At 38.8% G+C, this 19,610-nt stretch overlaps 4 protein-coding genes and 3 long non-coding RNA genes across 9 annotated transcripts in view; 4 read left to right on the forward strand and 3 right to left on the reverse strand.

The window, feature by feature from the left end:
- LOC105564058 (developmental protein eyes absent) overlaps positions 1-3,644 on the reverse strand; it is an 11,479-nt gene extending 7,835 nt beyond the window's left edge. The window contains exon 1 of the mRNA XM_012016155.1: positions 3,121-3,644. The gene's annotated coding sequence lies outside the window, so the exon portion shown is untranslated. The remainder of the gene's footprint in view (positions 1-3,120) is intronic.
- On the forward strand, positions 374-1,524 carry LOC105564057. The gene is made up of 3 exons (XR_001009086.1): positions 374-569; positions 702-828; positions 932-1,524. It is a non-coding gene; the product is annotated as an uncharacterized LOC105564057 (long non-coding RNA).
- A 1,310-nt stretch (positions 3,645-4,954) lies between the features above and the next one.
- Positions 4,955-6,187, forward strand: LOC105564059. The gene is made up of 3 exons (XR_001009087.1): positions 4,955-5,173; positions 5,416-5,502; positions 5,808-6,187. It is a non-coding gene; the product is annotated as an uncharacterized LOC105564059 (long non-coding RNA).
- Positions 6,188-6,985: 798 nt separating this feature from the next.
- LOC105564060 lies at positions 6,986-9,608 on the forward strand. The gene is made up of 3 exons (XR_001009088.1): positions 6,986-7,038; positions 7,612-8,096; positions 8,181-9,608. It is a non-coding gene; the product is annotated as an uncharacterized LOC105564060 (long non-coding RNA).
- An 89-nt stretch (positions 9,609-9,697) lies between these two features.
- On the reverse strand, positions 9,698-13,081 carry LOC105564062 (nuclear transcription factor Y subunit gamma). Of its 3 annotated transcripts, none has more exons than XM_012016157.1 (6): positions 12,853-13,081; positions 12,617-12,640; positions 11,782-11,914; positions 11,245-11,709; positions 10,976-11,149; positions 9,698-10,892 (listed from the first exon to the last, which is right to left on the reverse strand). In XM_012016157.1, exons 1-6 carry the CDS (start codon positions 12,873-12,875, stop codon positions 10,719-10,721), a joined length of 993 nt encoding a protein of 330 aa, XP_011871547.1. In that variant the 5' UTR covers positions 12,876-13,081; the 3' UTR covers positions 9,698-10,718. The 3 variants fall into 3 exon arrangements, with proteins under 3 accessions (XP_011871547.1, XP_011871546.1, XP_011871548.1); XM_012016156.1 differs by having other exon boundaries at positions 12,617-12,673; XM_012016158.1 differs by lacking the exon at positions 12,617-12,640.
- Positions 13,082-13,192: 111 nt separating this feature from the next.
- Positions 13,193-15,151, reverse strand: LOC105564063 (intraflagellar transport protein 52 homolog). The gene is made up of 6 exons (XM_012016159.1): positions 14,875-15,151; positions 14,544-14,761; positions 14,327-14,435; positions 13,981-14,263; positions 13,648-13,896; positions 13,193-13,552 (listed from the first exon to the last, which is right to left on the reverse strand). Exons 1-6 carry the CDS (start codon positions 15,006-15,008, stop codon positions 13,283-13,285), a joined length of 1,263 nt encoding a protein of 420 aa, XP_011871549.1. The 5' UTR covers positions 15,009-15,151; the 3' UTR covers positions 13,193-13,282.
- Positions 15,152-15,263: 112 nt separating this feature from the next.
- On the forward strand, positions 15,264-18,284 carry LOC105564064 (cyclin-dependent kinase 7). The gene is made up of 5 exons (XM_012016161.1): positions 15,264-15,497; positions 15,743-15,802; positions 15,888-15,996; positions 16,134-16,579; positions 16,657-18,284. Exons 1-5 carry the CDS (start codon positions 15,444-15,446, stop codon positions 17,002-17,004), a joined length of 1,017 nt encoding a protein of 338 aa, XP_011871551.1. The 5' UTR covers positions 15,264-15,443; the 3' UTR covers positions 17,005-18,284.
- Positions 18,285-19,610: the final 1,326 nt, after the last annotated feature.

Consider the following 19,610-nt stretch of genomic DNA (forward strand, 5'->3'; position numbering starts at 1 on the left):
CACGTATTGTAGACCAGGCATTAAGGCTATTCTACAATTGCGTAAACGTGGTTGTTAGCGGTTGTACAGTGTTGTAAAACACAGTTTTAAACTAGCATTTCCGATTGTAAAGCCTGTTGTAAAAGATGGCTGAACTTGATCTTCCACGACTACAACGATATAGGACGTAAAAGCTAACTAATCATTCATTTCAATTACGACGTATCTCACTCTATTGTATATTACTTTGATGTACAACACTTACTACTGCTTCTACTCCTACAACCCTACAACTACGTTTACGCAATTGTAGAATGGCCTTTATATTTGATGCTTACTCCTACTCCTACTTTAGGCTTACTGCATTGTAGACGACGCATAATATGCAACACAACTTGTAATTTTTTTACGTAACAGTCACACTGTTGGCGTTTACTGGATAATTGGCATTCTGGAACGAAAGACACAACTAACTTGCCATTTGTTGGAAAAGCGTAGATGAATATTGACTTGACCTATCGTTAGCTCTTCACTTGATCGTCTGTCGCTTTGAAAAATTTGTCGTTGGCCAACGATCTCTACTGGCTTATGTATGTATTATGCGCGCAGGTACTCAAATATGTACGCACCGCAAAGAAAGTCTTAAGAAACTTCAGTTACCGTAGACCATAGATGTATGAAACTTTTTCTATTAAATGACGATTTTCCGGTTTCTGTTTTAGGCAAAAAGTTGAAATTGATTAACGCCAGCTCTTCACCTGATCGCCTTTCGCTTTGAAAACTTTTCCTTTCATCGTTGGCGAACGATCTCTACTGGCTTATGCATATATTATGCGTGCGGATACTGAAGTATGTACGCACCGCAAAGAAAGTCTTAAGAAACAAGTTATCGTAGACCACATAGATGTATGAAACTTATTCCATTAAATGGCGATTTTCTGGTCTGTTTTAGGCAAGAACTTGAAACTGATTAACGTTACCGCGCCAAAAGGGGGCACGAATTTGTTGCCACCCTGTATATCGTCGCAACTCATCTCGCCGCGCCGCGCCTGGTCGCATATAATGCACACCGAAGCGAGAGATGAAAGGCACTCCGCTTATCTAAACAAAAGCCTGTGCCGAAGTGTTTATCGCGGGCGAGTTGCTTAGCTTGCTGTCTGACTGTCAACCGTCAGGGAAAACGAAATGCAGCGAAACAAGAGGAATGCCGCTTGCTTATCCGCAAGTCTCTTCTCTCGTCTACCTAATGGCTTCGTTTACGTCGTCGATCGTAAGAGAGAGAGAGAGAGAGAGAAAAGTAAAGCCTAAGGATGGCTACACAAGAGAAATTTACCGAGACAAAAGCTTTTTATCCCCACTTATCTAACCACATGAAAGAATACAAGTTTCTCGGGCATCTTTTGAAAACACTATTTTTTCGATCGGTTTCTCTTCATAATCGCTCGTTATTAAATTAAGTTCCCTATTATGTGGTAAGCTCCTAATAAGAGATTGCAGGGTTTCTGCTAAATTAATAGGCATCATCTATTGGTTTCATCGTGAATTTATTGCCCTTGGAGTGAAATCTGTTTAGTGGAAAATTCATTGTTAGATCGTGTAATCGTTGGTGAATTAAGATTTGTGGTTAAATTTTGATGTGGCAAATCCACTATTTCATAATAGAGAACTTCCCTCTACGTTATTATTTAAGCAAATTTATGATTTGTGTTAAACTTTATTATCCTACTAGTAAAAATATATTCTTCTACCTGGATTTTCTTCGTAATAGCTAGTTAGATTAGCCAGCTTCATAATTTAATGACGCTACTGTTGAAGTAGAATTATTAGACGTCTAAGATTTTTTTCTCCAACAATCACCGAGATATTAACACACTGCGCACATGCTGAGGGCAAGGTACTAACGAAAAGTCGAGTTTAATCATTTTTCAAACGTTTTAAAATGCACTGATAAAACATAAACTCTAGAATATACAAGTTATTTCTCACAGAAAACCTGTGTGTTTACGTTGTTATGGTTTCTCTTTTCCAGATAATTTCTAAAACTTGATAAATTGAGGAAGCTTCAACCAGCTTGCCTCAATATTGGAAAAATTGAAAGTTTCTCGAAATGATATACTTTTTATTTTCAACTTTGCAGCCTCTCACTGTGAGGCCACTTGCGAAAAATATTAAAACTTGATCGTTTCTATACAGAACGTAAGTTTATACAAGGCATCGTTTATAATTTTGTGAACTGTTACGAGAATAATTGGGTAAAACTGTCGTTAAGCGGCGCGACAGGCTTTTTGGAGAGAACGTATTGTCTGATACTACGCAATGGCCAATTAAAATACATTACCGCCGTAACGAGCCGAATGAGATGCATAAGTTACGCATGCTCAATTGATAATGACGTTTTACGCGTGTGTGCGAACATCCGCAAACAGCCGTTTACGGTTCTCTCTCTCTCTCTCTCATTTATTCAGTAATTTTACGAAAAATGTGCACGCATAGAACGTTCCCAACAGGACAGATGTTTTCATTCCTGATACCACTAATACGAAAAGGACAATCATCCCTTCTTCACATCTTGCATACATAAATATTGAACAAGTCACAAAAACTCACCTCGAAGAGTGTTCTCGGAATTAATTAGTAAAATATTAATGGAGCTCATTACTCTAAAATTATTCAAGTTACTCTTTAAATTGCGATACGAGAGACGTGTTAACAATTCAATTGAATAAATTAACTTTGCGCGCAGAGATAGATAATGAAAACTTTCACTTATTTCAACAATTGCTCAAGCGAAACTTACACAAACGTACCGAGCATATTTAATAATCTACGACATTTATGTCGATAGAGTATAAATATAAATTATACGCGTCTTTTCTGTATTTTGATCTCGTGTTGCTTTAAAATGTGTACTCTATCCGTCTATACTTGCAGCTTCTGCGTTAGACTTAATTAATTTAGAGCAAGATGTAATCTCACGCGACACGCGACACGATCTGGCGTAACGATGACATATGCCGATTCGACAGATGGAAATTGTCGCTGGAGATACTATAGGCACAAGAGAGAGAGAGAGAGAAAGAGAGAAAAAGAAGGAATGTTGCCGCGATAAATGTAACGCCGCGATATCGATCAGAATCTTACATTCCGTCGATGGCCCCAGACTCGAGACAGAGCGCTCGGACGCTCTTCAAGGATGCCGTCGGTGGTTTCCCTGTGACAACAGCATCGTCATCCCGGGGGTGTGCGAGGCGCGCGTGTGCGCGTAAACACGTCGTGTCGGAATCCACGCGTTTACCCGTTATTTCCTCGGGCGGACTCACTTGGCTCGCATCTTCCAGGACCATGGGAGGAACATCGTGGTGCGCGCGTCCAGCCACCCACCCTGTGTCACGCGTTTCTCACGCACCGCCCGGCACACAGGACACACACGCGTAGAGCCAACGCACCGTCGAGATCCACGTCGTCCGTGCGCAAGAGATATATATATATTTGGCGCGGGATGCGGGAATCGGGATCGCCGCTCCGCCCGTTCGCTTCGCGCGGGGGATGCACGGAGCCTCCCAGAGTCCTGGCGCGCGCAACGCGCGATCTCACCGGGTCCGCTCGCGGGGCCGCGAGGGAAAGCTCGAGCAGCGGCGAGTTGAATTTTCCCGGTGTACGGGGGGGCCTTCCTTACCGCTCGGAAAAACGCTTCTCCCCGGCGCGGCGGAGATCACTCGCGACAGACTCGCTCCAGCATCGTTTCTCCCCGGCGGCGCGGCGCGTCGCGTACAGATGTATTGGCGGCCTCCTCACCAATGTGTGCGCGAGAAACGTCGCGGCCTGTGGAGCTCTGAGCATGCGAAATGTCGCCTGCCACCCCCGCCCGGTGGTCACGTGGTCACCCGCTCGTTCGGCTCCTCCTCGTCGCGCCTCGCCTCACCTCGCCTCGCCTCGCCATGCCTCGCCTCACCTTTCCTCTCCCTCTCTTCGTCCCGTAGCCTCTCTTTGTTCCGCGCTCTTCTCTCGTCCTTTAACCTCCACTTTTCTACCGTCTGTCTTTGTCGCTCTCTTTTTCCGCCTTTTCCACTCTTTTTTTCCCCCGCATGTTGCCACACACATGAGTTAAGCGCATACCGGAAAGATGATTTTTCCACAACAATTCCTTTCTCTCTCTCTGTCTCTCTGTCAGTCTCGTTTGTCGTCTCTCTTGCTTCCCTTTTTTTTTTATTACATGTTTGCGCAATTGCAATGATGCTGCTCAATAATGCATACCTATTTAGAATCGCATGAATCGCCTCTCCGTCGCGCACTCCCCCCTTCCTTGTTTCGCTCTCACCGGCGCACACAGGTCGCTCGTTAATTAGAGCGAGAGAATATTACGAGTCGCGCGTGTGGTGGGTGATGGCGCGAGAGATAAGGAAGGAGAATCGGACGACGACGCGACACGCGAGAAGGACAGAGACGAGAATGAGGGAAGAGAGAGAGAGAGAGAGATAACGCGGGAGAAAAAGAGGGTCTACCCCCTACATTCGAATAATTGTCACCTCCTGTCACCGTTCATTTGTACAAGTCGCTCGGCAATGACGCTCCTCCCTGGCGGGACAAGTTTTTCAGGGAAGACAGCGATTAAAAGGATCTATGGGCGATCTTGATAAGAGTCGTAGAATGCGTGTTTTAGGCTCCCACGAATCAGTGGGAAAAAGAGCAACGGAGAGCGTCGGTCGCGCCGTGCGCATTTTTATCTCTTGCTCCGCCCGATAGTTAACTACCGATAGCAAGTTTGTCCCCAAACAATTAACATCGAATGAAGAAGCGAGGAATAACGGTTGTCCGATAATTTCTTTTAAGTTTCAACTCTTGAGATAATTTCCAAATTAATCGCTCTTTCACTTTGCGCCCGTAACGAGGAGGGAGAGGCTCCTTCTTTTTACACGGAGACAGAGAGAATTCTTGACGGGAGGTCCACGCCACCGGCACTACGTCATACTACGGTGGGTTCCTGGAAGGCGAGAATGTCCCTGCGTCCTTTTTTCTCGCTTTATCGATTACGGCGCGATAAAGGCGCCGCGAGATGTCTGCTTCCTCTGTCACGCAGTGACAAAACAAATTAGGGCCTTCGCCATGAGTGAAATTATGGAGGGCGAAGGACGAGATATTGCTAGCGCGCAGCCCCCTGCGACCCTTGAAACTGAGGAAGCCGCGTCCTGACTTGGTTTCTGACTTTCAATTTCCTTTTCAATTATTTCATAAATCGATCAATTATTTAATGCGAGAAATTGATTATTTATAATTATATGTACATAATTGTGTACAATTGCACAAAGTTATATGTAATTATAAATGAGCAAGTTTTTCCCTTTTACCGTGAGAATGTTTTAGACCGACATTTCAATCAAAAAAATTGGCCATTACGCATTTTCATAAATTTTCAAACAATTCACTCGTTTCCTACAGAACGCCACATCTTTTGGGGATAAACTTGACGCTGTGGACTTTTAAACCTGAAACCTCTTTGCGGCTAATGTAACTGTAACGGCGAGGGTGAGTCTGCATTTTTCAAGAACGATGACGAAAATGAGGAACAACATGGACGGCAATATAATTTCCTACATCCCGCACCAACATCCATTGTGCGTTTTCCACCAGCTTGATGGACTCTCAAATTTCGTTAAAAGTCTCGCTAACGTTACCATAAAAGCATCTCGAGAAACCTTTAAGCGCTGCGCTCGCGAACGCTTTATTCGCAATTGTTTCCAAGCGTTATTTCGTCCACAAACGTCCGCAATGTATTTATTTGTTATTGCCACAATATATAAATTTTAACAATTTTCTTTTATAATTTCCAGGAAATTTGCCCTGCGCCAACGGATCTGTTTGTGAAGTAGTAGCGAATATTCGGTGATCGACATCTCGATCAGAGCTTTGTAACGGATGACAAAGGAGAACAATGCTTTTACGTAACGTCTGGTAAACGCGAGGGTAGGATAAGTACGGCTGATCTACTCCCCAGTTTTTGTATTTTCACGGAACGCCGAACACAGGAATCTTTTCGTGTTTATGAGAGAGTCCGGTTTATTTATCTCTTTATCGGAAACCCTCTTATTATATGTAGATTCGCCAAAACTCCCCTTGTTTACGTATTTATATTTATTGTATTTCGCTCGTAAGAGCACAAGTATACGATATTTTACAAACAGGATGCGTAATATTTGTTTTTGCTATAGATTTTAATTTTAAGCATTAAACTAAATATCCAGATTATTATAAGCTATCTCATGTTTTTCATTCATTAATACTAATGTTGTTTCCACCATTTTATTTCAATTACACTGATCTTGTTGATGCGTGATCTTTGTTCCGTGTCCAAAGGCCGAGCGTTTGACTAGAATTAATTTAAAAAATAATATAAGGTATCTTAATATATTTATCCCCTTGAAACGTGTAACTAGTGAGTTACGCATCCTTCCTCAATTTTGCCGGCATGAAGAAAACTGCGTGCACATGCCGAACACGAAACTGTTACGTCTTCCACTATCAGCTCTTCTCGAACGAATCAAATTTTCAGCATCCTCTCGAAGGAGGTGGCGACTCGCGTATCGCCGTGTTTCTCAGGACAAATGCGATATACCGTGAGAAGAAATATCGATTCTAACGCGACGGGTGTTATCGCTATGTCTCTCAGGAGTCACTCGTCGCAGAGTAGACGGATAATAAAGAGAGACCGCGCGCTGGAGGTAGACATGGCGTCATCATCCTGGAGTGGTCGGTGGCCACGGCTGCATGGCCGGTGAAGAAATGGCGGAATGATACCTTTATGATGTAATGGAATAAGAGCTTCGCAAATCGCGACTGAAAGAGCGAGGGAAGGGGAGAAAGAGAGAGAGAGAGAGAGAGAGAGAGAGAGAGAGAGAGAGAGAGAGAGAGAGAGAGAGAGAGAGAGAGAGGGGGGGGGGGAAGAAAACTCGGTTCTTCGAGATATGCGGGTGGCTTGTAGTCGTCTTCAATGTATTAACGATGCACAAATGTACATAACGACCACCCAGGTATATGTGCACCAACACTTCAGGAAAAGTGCAGGTACATAGAGACGTATACGGTGTCGCGGGGCTCGCCAGACGGGCTCGAAGTACGTGGGTTATTGTTAACGGCACGTACACCGGTAACGTTATTATTTTTGCTCGCGGGATGTGATCCCGACTCCCTTTCAGGACCGCTGTTTAAGTCGTCCGTCTTTACTTACTTTAATAATCGTCCTTTTTTTTTCTTGTCACTTTGCACTCATTACATTCTTCTACAATAGGAGGGCTTCAAGTTAAAATCTTTATTTACAAACTTTCGTCACAAGCGATAGTTGGAGAGCTTTGTGGTTTATGTAATCGATATGTCGCAGATGGTAATAAAGCGAAGGAGTACGAAGAGGTTCTGCCATAGTATTATTTCGATAAATAATCTTTGTTGTCGGTTCAATTTTAAGAAAGATGTAACTGGAGCGCGTTTTATAAAGGTTTTACAAATGTTGAGAATATTAGAATATAATTATGGCCCTATTGTAATTTTGATCTTACCGATTTTGTCATTTTTATATAAAATTGTATGTCCGCGCTTTGAATTTTTAATTTTGTATTTTTAATGTTACCGTAATCTTTTTAGATCGTGCTTGAAAAGGAGCGAAACCAATGGTCGAGACGCTATAAATATTTGAGCCAGTTATGATCGAGAGAAATTTATATACTGTTAAGAATATTGTTTATCGATCATAATCATTCATTGCCTCAAGTGTTGGGGGAGCCTCGCGAGGATCATCATGAATCATCGTGTCTTAAGCTTACATCAGCATAGGGTCGCAAAGAGTTAATGGACATAAGTATTGACACACTCTCGTCGAGCAAGATCTGAAGAAGATGGACGAGATATGTTGATGTAAATATAATATCCCGATGGAGATTTTAGAGGCCAACGCGCGCTTCTTCCTCAATGAGTGCCACGACGCGGTACTTGAGGTACAGCGTCCTGCAAAAATACGGATGTATGTACACGTGCGGAGATCCTGCGAGTAGGTTGGACCAAAGCTAAGTAAGCGAGATATCTCTCTCTCCCCGTCCCGTCTCGTGGTTGCGTGCATGTGGAAGACAGATGTACGTATGCGATGAAGATATCGGTGTGAGTAGGTACGTGCGTTCTCCCTTTGTTATACAGGGTGTTCTATCTTTCCGATTCAGTTTCAGACCCCCGGGGCTAAACGCGTACTGACCGCCGTTATTTATGACCGTCCGACGAAAAGCAGGAAAATTGCCACACGTTGAACACATTTTTCTTTTTTCGGGAAAATTGTTAATTTTTTCGCCGAGCAAGACTTGGTCCCGTTACAATAAGGAATGACAACAATGGAAGAGGTTGCTTCTTCAATTCCACATGTTTGCTGTTTGTACAAGTCAAGGTGACGTCAATTTGACCAAAATATGGCATAGATTTGGTCAATTAACGTGAAATTCGCTTTCCACTTCTCCTTGGGACTTGAGACATTAAGTATTAGGCGACTTGCGAATGAAAATAATTATTAATTCGTTTTACGTTTGTCACTCGGTTTCCATGTCTTTTCTTTCGCCGTGGATATTCCACGTGTGTGTGTGTGCGTGTACGTAACAGTATGCGTGTGCACGTGTACGCAGGCAACGCAGGCGCAGGCAGCTGTCACCTTACACCCATGGAGGAGACATGGGGCTGCGGCGGCCATTCTCAACTTATCTCTAGGATCTTTGTAAACATGTCGTGAAATCCGAGTATTTAGGCAGTGGCGTAGATCGCGGGGTGGAAAGGATCTATCGGCCGCGATCGCTGCGGGAATTGAAATTCTACGGTCGCCAATAGCCCCAGTGTAATTTTCGACGAGCGCTACAATTTCAAATGTTCTCGGCTGCCGAGAAAATTGCCTTTCCCCTTGTCCGTGGCAACGGGGAAATGTCGCGATTCCGAAAATTGCCTGTCTTTTTTTTGTCCATTCACATTTTCGCAGCGCAGATAAATTGTATTTATCGTTAAACATCGCGCCGGTTTCGATGACCGATTATGATCCTTACCGGATCACCGGACGTGACATGCCGGCGCGACATGCTGCGTGGTTTCCTTGACGACCAGGACCACGCCGGCGATCAGTAAATAGAGCGCATCTTTGTTCCGTGCTAATAAAAAGGAGAGAAAAAAAAAGACGCCCGGGTTGTAGGTCACGTCTGGACCCACTCTATTATGTCCCGATGCTCCTGATTTATTACATACACTCAGGATTGCGCCTAATGACTTGGTCCTCGAGAATTATGGAGCGCTAGAATATTTTATATCTCAACTAAAACTATTCGACTTTCACACATGCACCGACTAAATTGCAATTCGCAAGGGTTCAACTTGATATACATTCTTTTCTTTTCAGCACCCCGTATATGTACATATATTCGAGGGTTTCCCTCGGCGAATTGGTATTCCTCCGATCGATCAAGTTTTAATACATCGGCAAATATCGGCCGCCAACGTCTCTCTTTAGCTGGCTCTTATTTTATCTTACTCTACATACTTTATTCGCGTTTAAGTATTTCAGTTGATTCCTCGTAGAATATATTAGAATCCAAATTATTAGATAAGAAGGGAATATTCATTATTCGATGTTTGTTAAGCTAGGAATGTTTTCAATCCATTGAAGAGAGAGAGAGAGGGAGGGATGAACTTTTTAATCACTTGTACAGCATTCGCTCATTAATTTATTATCATTTGTTGCCAGTGAACAATATAATGGTATAAATATATATGTGTTCCACGATAAGCGAATGATTAATGAAGGTACCATAGTTATTTTCTATTTACATTACGGATAACGGCGTTACATTAATGCGCATATTAACGAATTAATAAGAATACGTGTAGTTACTGTTACGTGACATTTCGAGGCTATTGTGGGGATCCTGAGCGTCAAGACTCGCCAGACAAGAACCGCAGCAACGTGAAACATAATACAAGTTGCACCAGCCAGTCCTAAGCTCAGCCATGCGAAGCAGGCAACCAGCGGCTAAGGAACGCGACGTACGAATCAGATTACATCTCGCGTTGGCTGCTTATCTTTATTCTTCACCTTACATCGCCTCGATTCACCTCATTTCGCTTCAGTGACCAACCCTTCGATCAGCTTATAACAACGCATCACGGACGCACTACGGATGAACAGAGATATTTTCGAGAAAGAATTCCCGGGTAATAATTTTCCATGGCATGTTTAAAAAGATCACGGCATACAAGATGAAAGACACATTGCGAAATAAGTGAGAATTTTTTAGCAAATGAACACTTATTAAAACTTGTTTTGTTTATAGACGCGTCGTGTCGATTTTCTGTTTGTTAACAATTTTTAGCACACTGCATATTCCTTTAGCGACCAGCGAATATAATAAAAAAAGACGAGACAGTATTGCAATGAAGATACATTTATTGCATTGTGTGATAAATCTCGTAGGTGTTAATACATAGAAAGGAAAGTCTTTTTGCGAATAAAAGAAAAACAATGATTCTTGATATTAATTACCAAATAATTTCAATTAAGAGACAACTGTTTTTACTTTGTCAAGTTGCATATAAGAAAAGATATTTATATCTGAATGTAACGGCAATTAATTTATCGAATAACTTTAGTTACAAAATAATCTAGTTTATCAAAATCTCTCTCGTTATATTATGTCGTAATATCAATATAGCTAAGGTATTAAAGTTAATTAATATTATTCAGTATCAGCAGTGGAGGTTTGTAAGAAAACTGGAGCTTGAGAACCTTGTGCAACTTGTATTAATTGTGGTTGAGTCTGAATCGGAGCGGTTTGGATTATAATCGGTTGATTGCTTCCGCCTTGCACCTGCATGCGAATCATCTGCAATTGCTGGGGAGTCAACTGAATCTAAAAAAAAAGAAGAAGAGCGAAAATGATGTGCAATTAGACAAATAAGTAGGTCATTTTGTAAAGAAATTTGTTATATTTACAGGTATTTGTTGAATTTCGCCGCTAGGAGTGACGATCTGTTGTACAATTTGTATTCCTCCAGCTTGCGTGGTGGGTGTTTGTTGCGGTTGTTGCAGTTGAATAATTTGTTGATTAGACGACTGCTGTGGACTTTGGACCGTAACTGTTTGGGCGGTAGTGGTGTTAGTGCTCTCCTAAAATTGATGAAATCACAAAGATTAATTATGCATGTATATTTCTTTTGAATCAATTAAAAACCTGTTCTATAGGTGTGCATATATATATATACTTCTACAGGACTGCCAATATTGATGGTCTGGATTTGCCCGCTGGAAGGTTGAACAATTTGTATGGGTTGCGCAGTAGTGCCACTACTCTGCACACCTTGATTCGCCGAAGCTTGTTGCTGGGCCAATTGGAAGTAATAATGAACTTGATCCGAGTTCATAGATGTACGTACAGTGGCTTCATTCTGCGCTTTACTTTGTTTTATCTCGTCCCTGGGTACTATATCTATGAGAAAATCAAATTGATCATATTTTGTAACTGCCATTGCAATGTCATTTCGTTGAAGAGTTCGTCTCTTATTATCTTCCGTGTGCACCCAAGCTCTAAGGGTCAGTTCATGTATAAAGATTTCTGCCGCTTTGGCGAAAAGCATAGGTGCTTCTGCACTTATCATTTTTACATCTCCATCCAGTTTCATGATCTTTTTTATCCTTGCCAGTGGTAAAGATTGTGTTTTAAGATCCATCTGTGTAACAAAACTACCTATGTAGATACCAAAAGAGCAAACTTTATCAAATTACTATATAGTCTTACTAACAGTTGTGATATTTTTTATTTCTTCCATAGCTTTTGGCCAGAAATGAGCCAAGGCTTGCTGAGCCTCGGAATTGCCCGGTGAAGCGATTTGTAAATCGCCATTTGAGTCACCCTCTACTTCGCTATCTTGATTTCTAAAAATAGAAGAAAAATCTTTTTACAATTGCACTTTATATGCCTACTTTTATTTGTTACAAAACAAAAATCTCTTCTATGATTTCTTATTTATTTATTACGCACAGTACTATTGTATTAATGAAAACTTTGCCTCAAGTTATCACAATTTTGTACAAACATGAACATTTTAATTACATATTACATAAATACTATAATGATAAATTAATTAACTGAATTTCTAAAATTAAAAATTAAAAAGTATAATCTAAATTATATCAAATCTTTTCAAAATCTAAATCTCTATAAGGGTCATAAATATATATAGTATTATATAAAATTATACATTAAATATGTCCACACATATTTTTACATTGTATATTTCTATACAATTCTACGCAGTTGTATATAATTTTATTGATTCATACACGTCTTTATATGAAAAATTTTTTAAGAGAAAATTATAACTTGGTGTACAATTACACATAATTATAAATGAACAGTTTTTCACATTTAAAAAAGTTTCATACAAAAGCATGTATAGATGTATAAAAATATACAGAACTGTGTAGAATTGTATAAACTTGTATAGAAATATGTATGGACATAGTTGATGTACGTTTCGATATAATTGTATACATTTACTCGTGTTAATGAAAATTGTTTAACCGGGAAAGATAATTTTAGCGTATATAAAGTCATTTTGCAATAAAACGTGCTACCTTTTCATTATATTCCTGTTAGTCCTGTTAGTGATATCAGATATATCTTTTTTATTGCTACAAATATACCAAAATAAAAAATACCATATAAATTACATGAAAAACAGAAGAGTAAACTGTATTGAATTTAAAGAATTATTGCACGGATGAGTATATTATTGTTTTTTACATACATACTTTAGTGTACCGAATACAACAACACATAACCTAAAAATCATGGAAATTTGTATACTTACGCATTTACGAAAAACACAGACATTTCTGTAGTGGTTTATTGATTGCATAAAAGTCAGAGGTCTCCTATAAGCGGCGACAATTATTTTATTATTGCAGACCAAACGACCACAGTTTTTTTAATTATATTTTCAGCGCAAGTAATATTTTGAGTCTCAGAGGCAACGATCACGATTGGTCGTACTTCCATTCACTTCCGTCGTACATTCACTGCTGCATTTTCTTCAAGTCTCGGAGAAAGCTGAGACGGTAACTATGCTCCAAATATTCTGCATTACCGATAGATGCTATACGACAATGAAAGTCATTGGAAAAGGGACAGTTGAAATAAAATGTATGTAATACAATTGTCTCCTTCATTTATTAAATAATCGACTAGTATAGAAAATGAGCTATTTACGATAAATTACAACATTTTTCTATACAAAAATTTCAATCGTGCATCGCCTTATAACTGCAGATTTTTTGAAAGACAAAATTTAATACTTCTTTAGCGGTGTGTGTGTTGGAATTGTTTATCCTTATTATACTTCCAAATTCTCTGATATAGTGATATAATTCTTTGTCATCCGACAGCTCCTTCGTCGCGGTATATTTGTTGGTAAGTTGTGATAATTTTAGTAAGTCAGAACTGAAAGCTTCGTCTAGATCAAACAGCTCCAAAGCAGGTGGAGGTAATTCTTGGAAGCTTGGAGGAAACGCCTGTAGAATTATTTCGAGTTGTGTAACATGCATACAATTAGAAAGAAATTATGGAAATAAAAATGGAATTAGATTAGACTACATGTTTTACTCACCGAAGCTTGCGTGGGAGGCAAAGGTGCTTCAAAATGGGGTGGAATTAGGGTAAGTGGCTCGTGTTTTACTCCTAAAGCTTCGTACGCTTTTATGCAGGCTGGTATCATGTTTAAGTTTATAGAATAAAGATGATGATTAAATAACTTTGTGTATTCGCGAGGTATGTCAATATTATCTAAATCTTGCGTGCAAACTTTTGGATTTTCAGCCTGCTGCGTTATGTCTGGTACAAAGTTGTACTCCCAAAACTGCACACACACACACACACATAAAGGTACAATTTGTCAATCGTCCTTCGTAGAGAGAACTTGCATATGTGATAAATAACTTACTTCTATATCATCCGTATGAACATCCATTGTGTCCGTGACATTTAGCTCAAAAAAGTCAAAAATCATTTCCCGCAACGCATCATTACTCTCCTTTTCTATGTAGGTATCCGTCAACATTCTGGACGAACCTAACACAACGAGCTTGCCATTACTGCTTTTTACGCAATGATACGCACAGATTGGCCTATTCATTGGAATAGCAATCGACCCACTGGATAAAGCAACGACAGACGGTTGCACCACATTTAACGTTGCCCCGTAAGGATACAAAAATTTCATACCACTAAAATAATCATATATTAATAACTGGAGTTACCACAGGTTGAATGTTATGAGACTGTCTTACATGTATTCATCGTGATTCTTGAGGAATATCGACTTGTTTGATAAGCCTTGGGAGATTAGAGACTCTTTAGGATGCATCGTTTGACTATAACTCATGCGAGCTACACTGTCTGTAAATACAAACATTAAAACGTAGGTTTTTGTACATAGAGGAGAAAGTCCACTTGAAGGCAAAAAAATTCACAGTGGAACTAACGGACGACGCTTATTTCGCATACCGTTATTAACCATTATACCGAATTCTTCTAGCAAAAAATTGATGTTTGTATTGGACTTGTTCTCGCCACCTTCCCCGAGCGTGACAAGAACATTGCCACCGGAATTTAAGTAAGTTCTAATAGAGTTCATCTCAAGCTCGGTAAATTTACTCAGCGGCCCTGGCAGCACCAGGATCTTGGCGTTTGCCAATGTTTCTTGCGATATCACTTGGTTATTCCTGAAACATGTGGACCGTGCCTAAGTTTTTCAATCTGATAAGAATGTATCGATAACCAGTGCAATTTGTTGTATAAATAATGTCGTTGAGCGCATTTCAACTCTGCTACTCACTCGACAAACTTCCACTTTGCTTTCAGTTTCCGCTGAAGTATTTTAAATTCGTCATTTAATTTCCTTTCATTTTTCGACACGTCAAAAATAATATTGCTTTCGCTAGCGTCGCCGGCGGCGAGAGTTGCGCTCATTCTTGGACTGTTGTTATTGGAAATCGGCTCGAGAGACTATGCGACATTACGACGTTCCACTCGCTAATTGTCGAAATGTGCACGTGAAAATATTTTCTATTTGGACGCGTCGTCGCCATGACAACCAATGACAACCGTCGAATACATACACTGAATTATCGACATTAGAAACAGCTGCGCCCTCTGAAGGAGTTGGTTCGGTTGACGTCCACTTTGTCAGGGGGCGCATCTGTTCTACCGGTGGCCGTTCTCAGTTTTCTCTCTGCTCTGTCGGCAGTGTCGGCCACGGTCTAGAGTCTAGTTATCTAATGTCGCCTGGTGCTATCTGGAAAATTGGAAATACTGTAGGAGACGCGTCGAAAATAGGAGTTTTTATAGGACAATTATAATAGGATAACAAAGAGGAGATCGCGAGAGAATATAGTCGCCCTGAGAATGACGGAGAAAGTGCGGAGATATGAGAAAATCGACTTTCTGGGCGAGGGACAGGTTAAGTTGCTTTTTACCATTTCGGTGATTCAAGAGCACCGCTTCTCGTATAATATTTATACATTCATTTTTACGTTTTTACACATCGCACGATTCGCCTACTTAGCATGTACGGGACAGTGTATGATACACAGTTTTACATGCTCAATGCACATATTTGTGCACAGCAATTGCACTCGATTCGATTATTAATTACAAAATTATACATATACATGTTTAACATTTGTACCGTATTGTAATTTCAGTTTGCCACGGTTTACAAGGCGAGGGATATAGAAACGAATAAAATTGTGGCTGTGAAAAAGGTTAGTTTTCAAAGGTTACATGAAGCGCACGCTCTTTCGCTTTGCACGGTGTCGTATCATAAACGTTTTACATCTGTAATTGCAGATCAAGGTCGGGAGTCGTGCAGAAGCTAGAGACGGCATAAACCGAACTGCCTTGCGAGAGATTAAACTGCTGCTGGAATTGAAACACGACAATATCATTGGCCTGTTAGGTATTTAACTCTAATGTAGAACAGCTCAATTGGTAGCTCGATTGTTAGAGCAAATAGTGCGCAAATGCGCAAAGTGTACAATGCATATTGTGTGGAAGGGATTTTCTGCGATTATGTACGCGTATGTTGAATTTCAGACGTTTTCGGCTACAAATCAAACGTATCGTTGGTGTTCGACTTCATGGACACCGATCTGGAGGTGATAATAAAGGATAACAATATAGTTTTAACCGCAGCCAATATAAAGGCGTACATGATTCAAACCTTACAAGGACTGGATTATCTCCACTTCAATTGGATACTTCATAGGGATTTAAAACCGAACAATTTACTGGTGAACTCGGAGGGCGTTCTGAAAATCGGTGACTTCGGCCTGGCAAAGTTTTACGGATCGCCTAACCGGATAAACACTCATCAAGTGGTCACGAGATGGTACAGAGCGCCTGAATTACTTTACGGCGCTAGGCTTTATGGAACGGGGATTGACATGTGGGCGGTGGGTTGTATATTAGCCGAGCTTCTGTTGCGAGTGCCGTTTCTGCCCGGTGAATCTGACTTGGATCAGCTCACCAGAATATTTCAGGTATTAATACGTAGATATGAAATTTACCGTCGCAAAGTTATTTTATTTCTCTGATCTTGTACCATTTCTGTGTTTAGACACTAGGCACTCCAACGGAAGAAACATGGCAGGGGATGACTGAATTGCCGGACTTCATTCAATTCAAGCCGTTCCCTGGCACGCCTTTGAAGCACATATTCACTGCTGCCGGCGACGATCTACTGGATTTAATTGCTAGTTTCTTGAACGTGAATCCACTGGAAAGGTGTACATGCGACCAAGCGCTGCAAATGCCATACTTCAGTAATAAACCTGCACCTACAACTGGACCAAAACTGCCTCTGCCCACGACCATTAAACGTCAACGTGAAGAAAGACCTAGTCTTAAAAGAAAACTGTTAGAATCAATAGAAGGAGCTTCTTTAGCCAAAAGATTGCAATTTTAATTGTGATTAATGCTAGAAATCAACAGAGATACAAAGGTTGTACTACTAGATACATTGCCAATTTCGCAAGATTAGAGAGATCTTCAATTGTGATATTTTTTGTATATCAAAGTATTATGTCACTTTGTATCAAACAATTTTATAAAAGTATATTATTCGAATTCTCTCTAATGATATCTTACATATAAATAGTACATAAAAATATGTGATTGTTTTAATTTTTAATAATCTAGAATTTTGTGGCAAGAAATTCTTCGTATAATTTATAACATAATACTATATGCATAAATCTCTTTTCGAATAAATCACTATCTCCGGTAATTATTGATTGTTAAAAAAAATTATAGAAACGGGATAAGATATACATGTAACAGGTAGCAATAATAATAATAATTGAAAAATATAATGTTACGCTGCAATATCTTTATTAAACTTAAAGATTAAAAAAGATATTCGAAGGATTTCGTAAATCGTGAAACATTCACTCCGAAGGAGTATGAAAAAAATAATTGATTAATCACTAAACAGCATTAATATTTTTCAGTTTTCTTTCTTGCATGGCTGACCTTCACGGTAATAAGTACGGACAGTAGCACGATACTCCTATAGCGTGTTTCAATACGCTGATCTGTGATTATATCATGGGTGGATTCGTGGAGTTTCATTGTGAAAGTGAGATAAATTATAGAAGCTTGTAATTTATCTCGCAACTTACATTTCGCGAATTTCGCTAAACTCATATTTCATGAATGCACTTTTTGCAGATAATACATACTTGATTGTACTGCACTGAAATTACCTCTCTCTTTAATGCACATTTGTCTCCGATGCATGTACATAAAATTGTAAATCAATATTGTGCAACAAAAATACAATTTAGTACAAAATTATTCTTAATTTATATTAATGCACGTATCAGAATGAATCGGCCGCATTCGGATTTAACGAAGCGAAGAAATCCTCTGTCACTCTGCGTCAAGCGTGTACAACGCAAAAATAATGCCTTAAATTTAACGACGAAGGCCATGCGAAGATTTATCTTATGAAATTATATCTTACATTACATATCTTACATACGAACATAATTTAGGATAGACATTTTAATATTGAAGCAATGATTTACGCCTCTGCGTGCCTTGTTCTTTAAATTCGAAATGGAACAGAGAATTCTTTATAAAATAATAATGCATAGTTATTTTGATGTAAAATACGTTTGGAGATTAGGGCCGCCATTAATTTATATGTACAAATATATATAAATTCGTAAGACTATTTCAATCTGTGACAAAGCACGTTTTATTTACACATTTCTCCCTTGCACTGTCGCCTATATTACAGTTATTACAAGAGTATATCTCCGTTTTAGACCAATATCACAAACATCTTGAAAATAACGAATAAATTAAAAGTAAATTAATAAGAGAAATAATCTCAAAAAGCACCATAAAGTGTGCTATAAATAATAAATTTATGTTAACATATTGTACTCTGGTCCCTTTCATTTCAATTGAAATATAAGAAATATCTGTTTTCTAAATATCCTCTCCATACGATTAGCACAGTAACCGTTTCTAAATATGCGTTTGTAGTAATATTACTGAATATTGAAACTTTTACAAAAGTAGCAGAGGTGCATCAATAAAAACGAAAATGTGAATAATCTGTATAATAATTTGCATTAAATAAAAAATAGAACATCTGACGTGTTTGCCTATGTATGCCACTAGTCTGTACCATGATTAGTTCTCTATTTTGTTGCTCTTGAATATTGTAACATATGTGTGTATACATATAAAATTTTGCAATTGTATTAAACTTCATTAATGCATACATTGTACAAGGAACATTTTTAATTTTAATATTTATTTGCATAGAATACGCCTTTGCACAGCTCTATCGTGAAATATAATTAATTTTGATATTTATTATAATTAACAAATAGTTTCAATTTAAAAAGACAAGTTATATCATTAAAACTCCCTCTACACATATAAAAATAAACAATATACCAAGAAAATATTGGGCATAGTATCAGAAACAATACTGTTTTAGATTGGTGATAATTAATTTATATATACATATATGTATATAATAAGCAAAATTAAATTATTGAGTTTATTTCTAAAGAAAAATTACTTATTTTAGACAAAAACATTAAAATAAATTAAGCTTTTGAACGTAATTATATAAAAAATATGATTATTCAGCACTCACATACAATGCATATCTGTATTATATTTAATCGTTCATATTATTGTCGTATATTAACATCCCATAAAAGCATGTACAAAGACACCTATAACAAATATTCAGAAAAATGATCACAAATTGTTATGAAAAATACAAATTATATAACTGAAGTTCAGATAAATTATTACATTTCTCAAATCTATACTATGTCCCAATTAATGTTGGATATAATCAATAGAGCACATGCATCAGACAAATACAATTTGCTTCCAAATTTGATTCGGCATTTGACTTATAATGTACATATAACACTTTATGCAATCAACAATTCATGACTACGTGTTATAATTCTTACCCGTCTTACATTAAGTAAGCACATCAATATTAATTATTAAAAATTTCAAATAATATTTATA

Source organism: Vollenhovia emeryi, unplaced genomic scaffold (genome assembly GCF_000949405.1).
Source record: "Vollenhovia emeryi isolate VEMERY1.0 unplaced genomic scaffold, V.emery_V1.0 DF939169.1, whole genome shotgun sequence".
In the NCBI taxonomy this organism is placed as follows: domain Eukaryota; kingdom Metazoa; phylum Arthropoda; class Insecta; order Hymenoptera; family Formicidae; genus Vollenhovia; species Vollenhovia emeryi.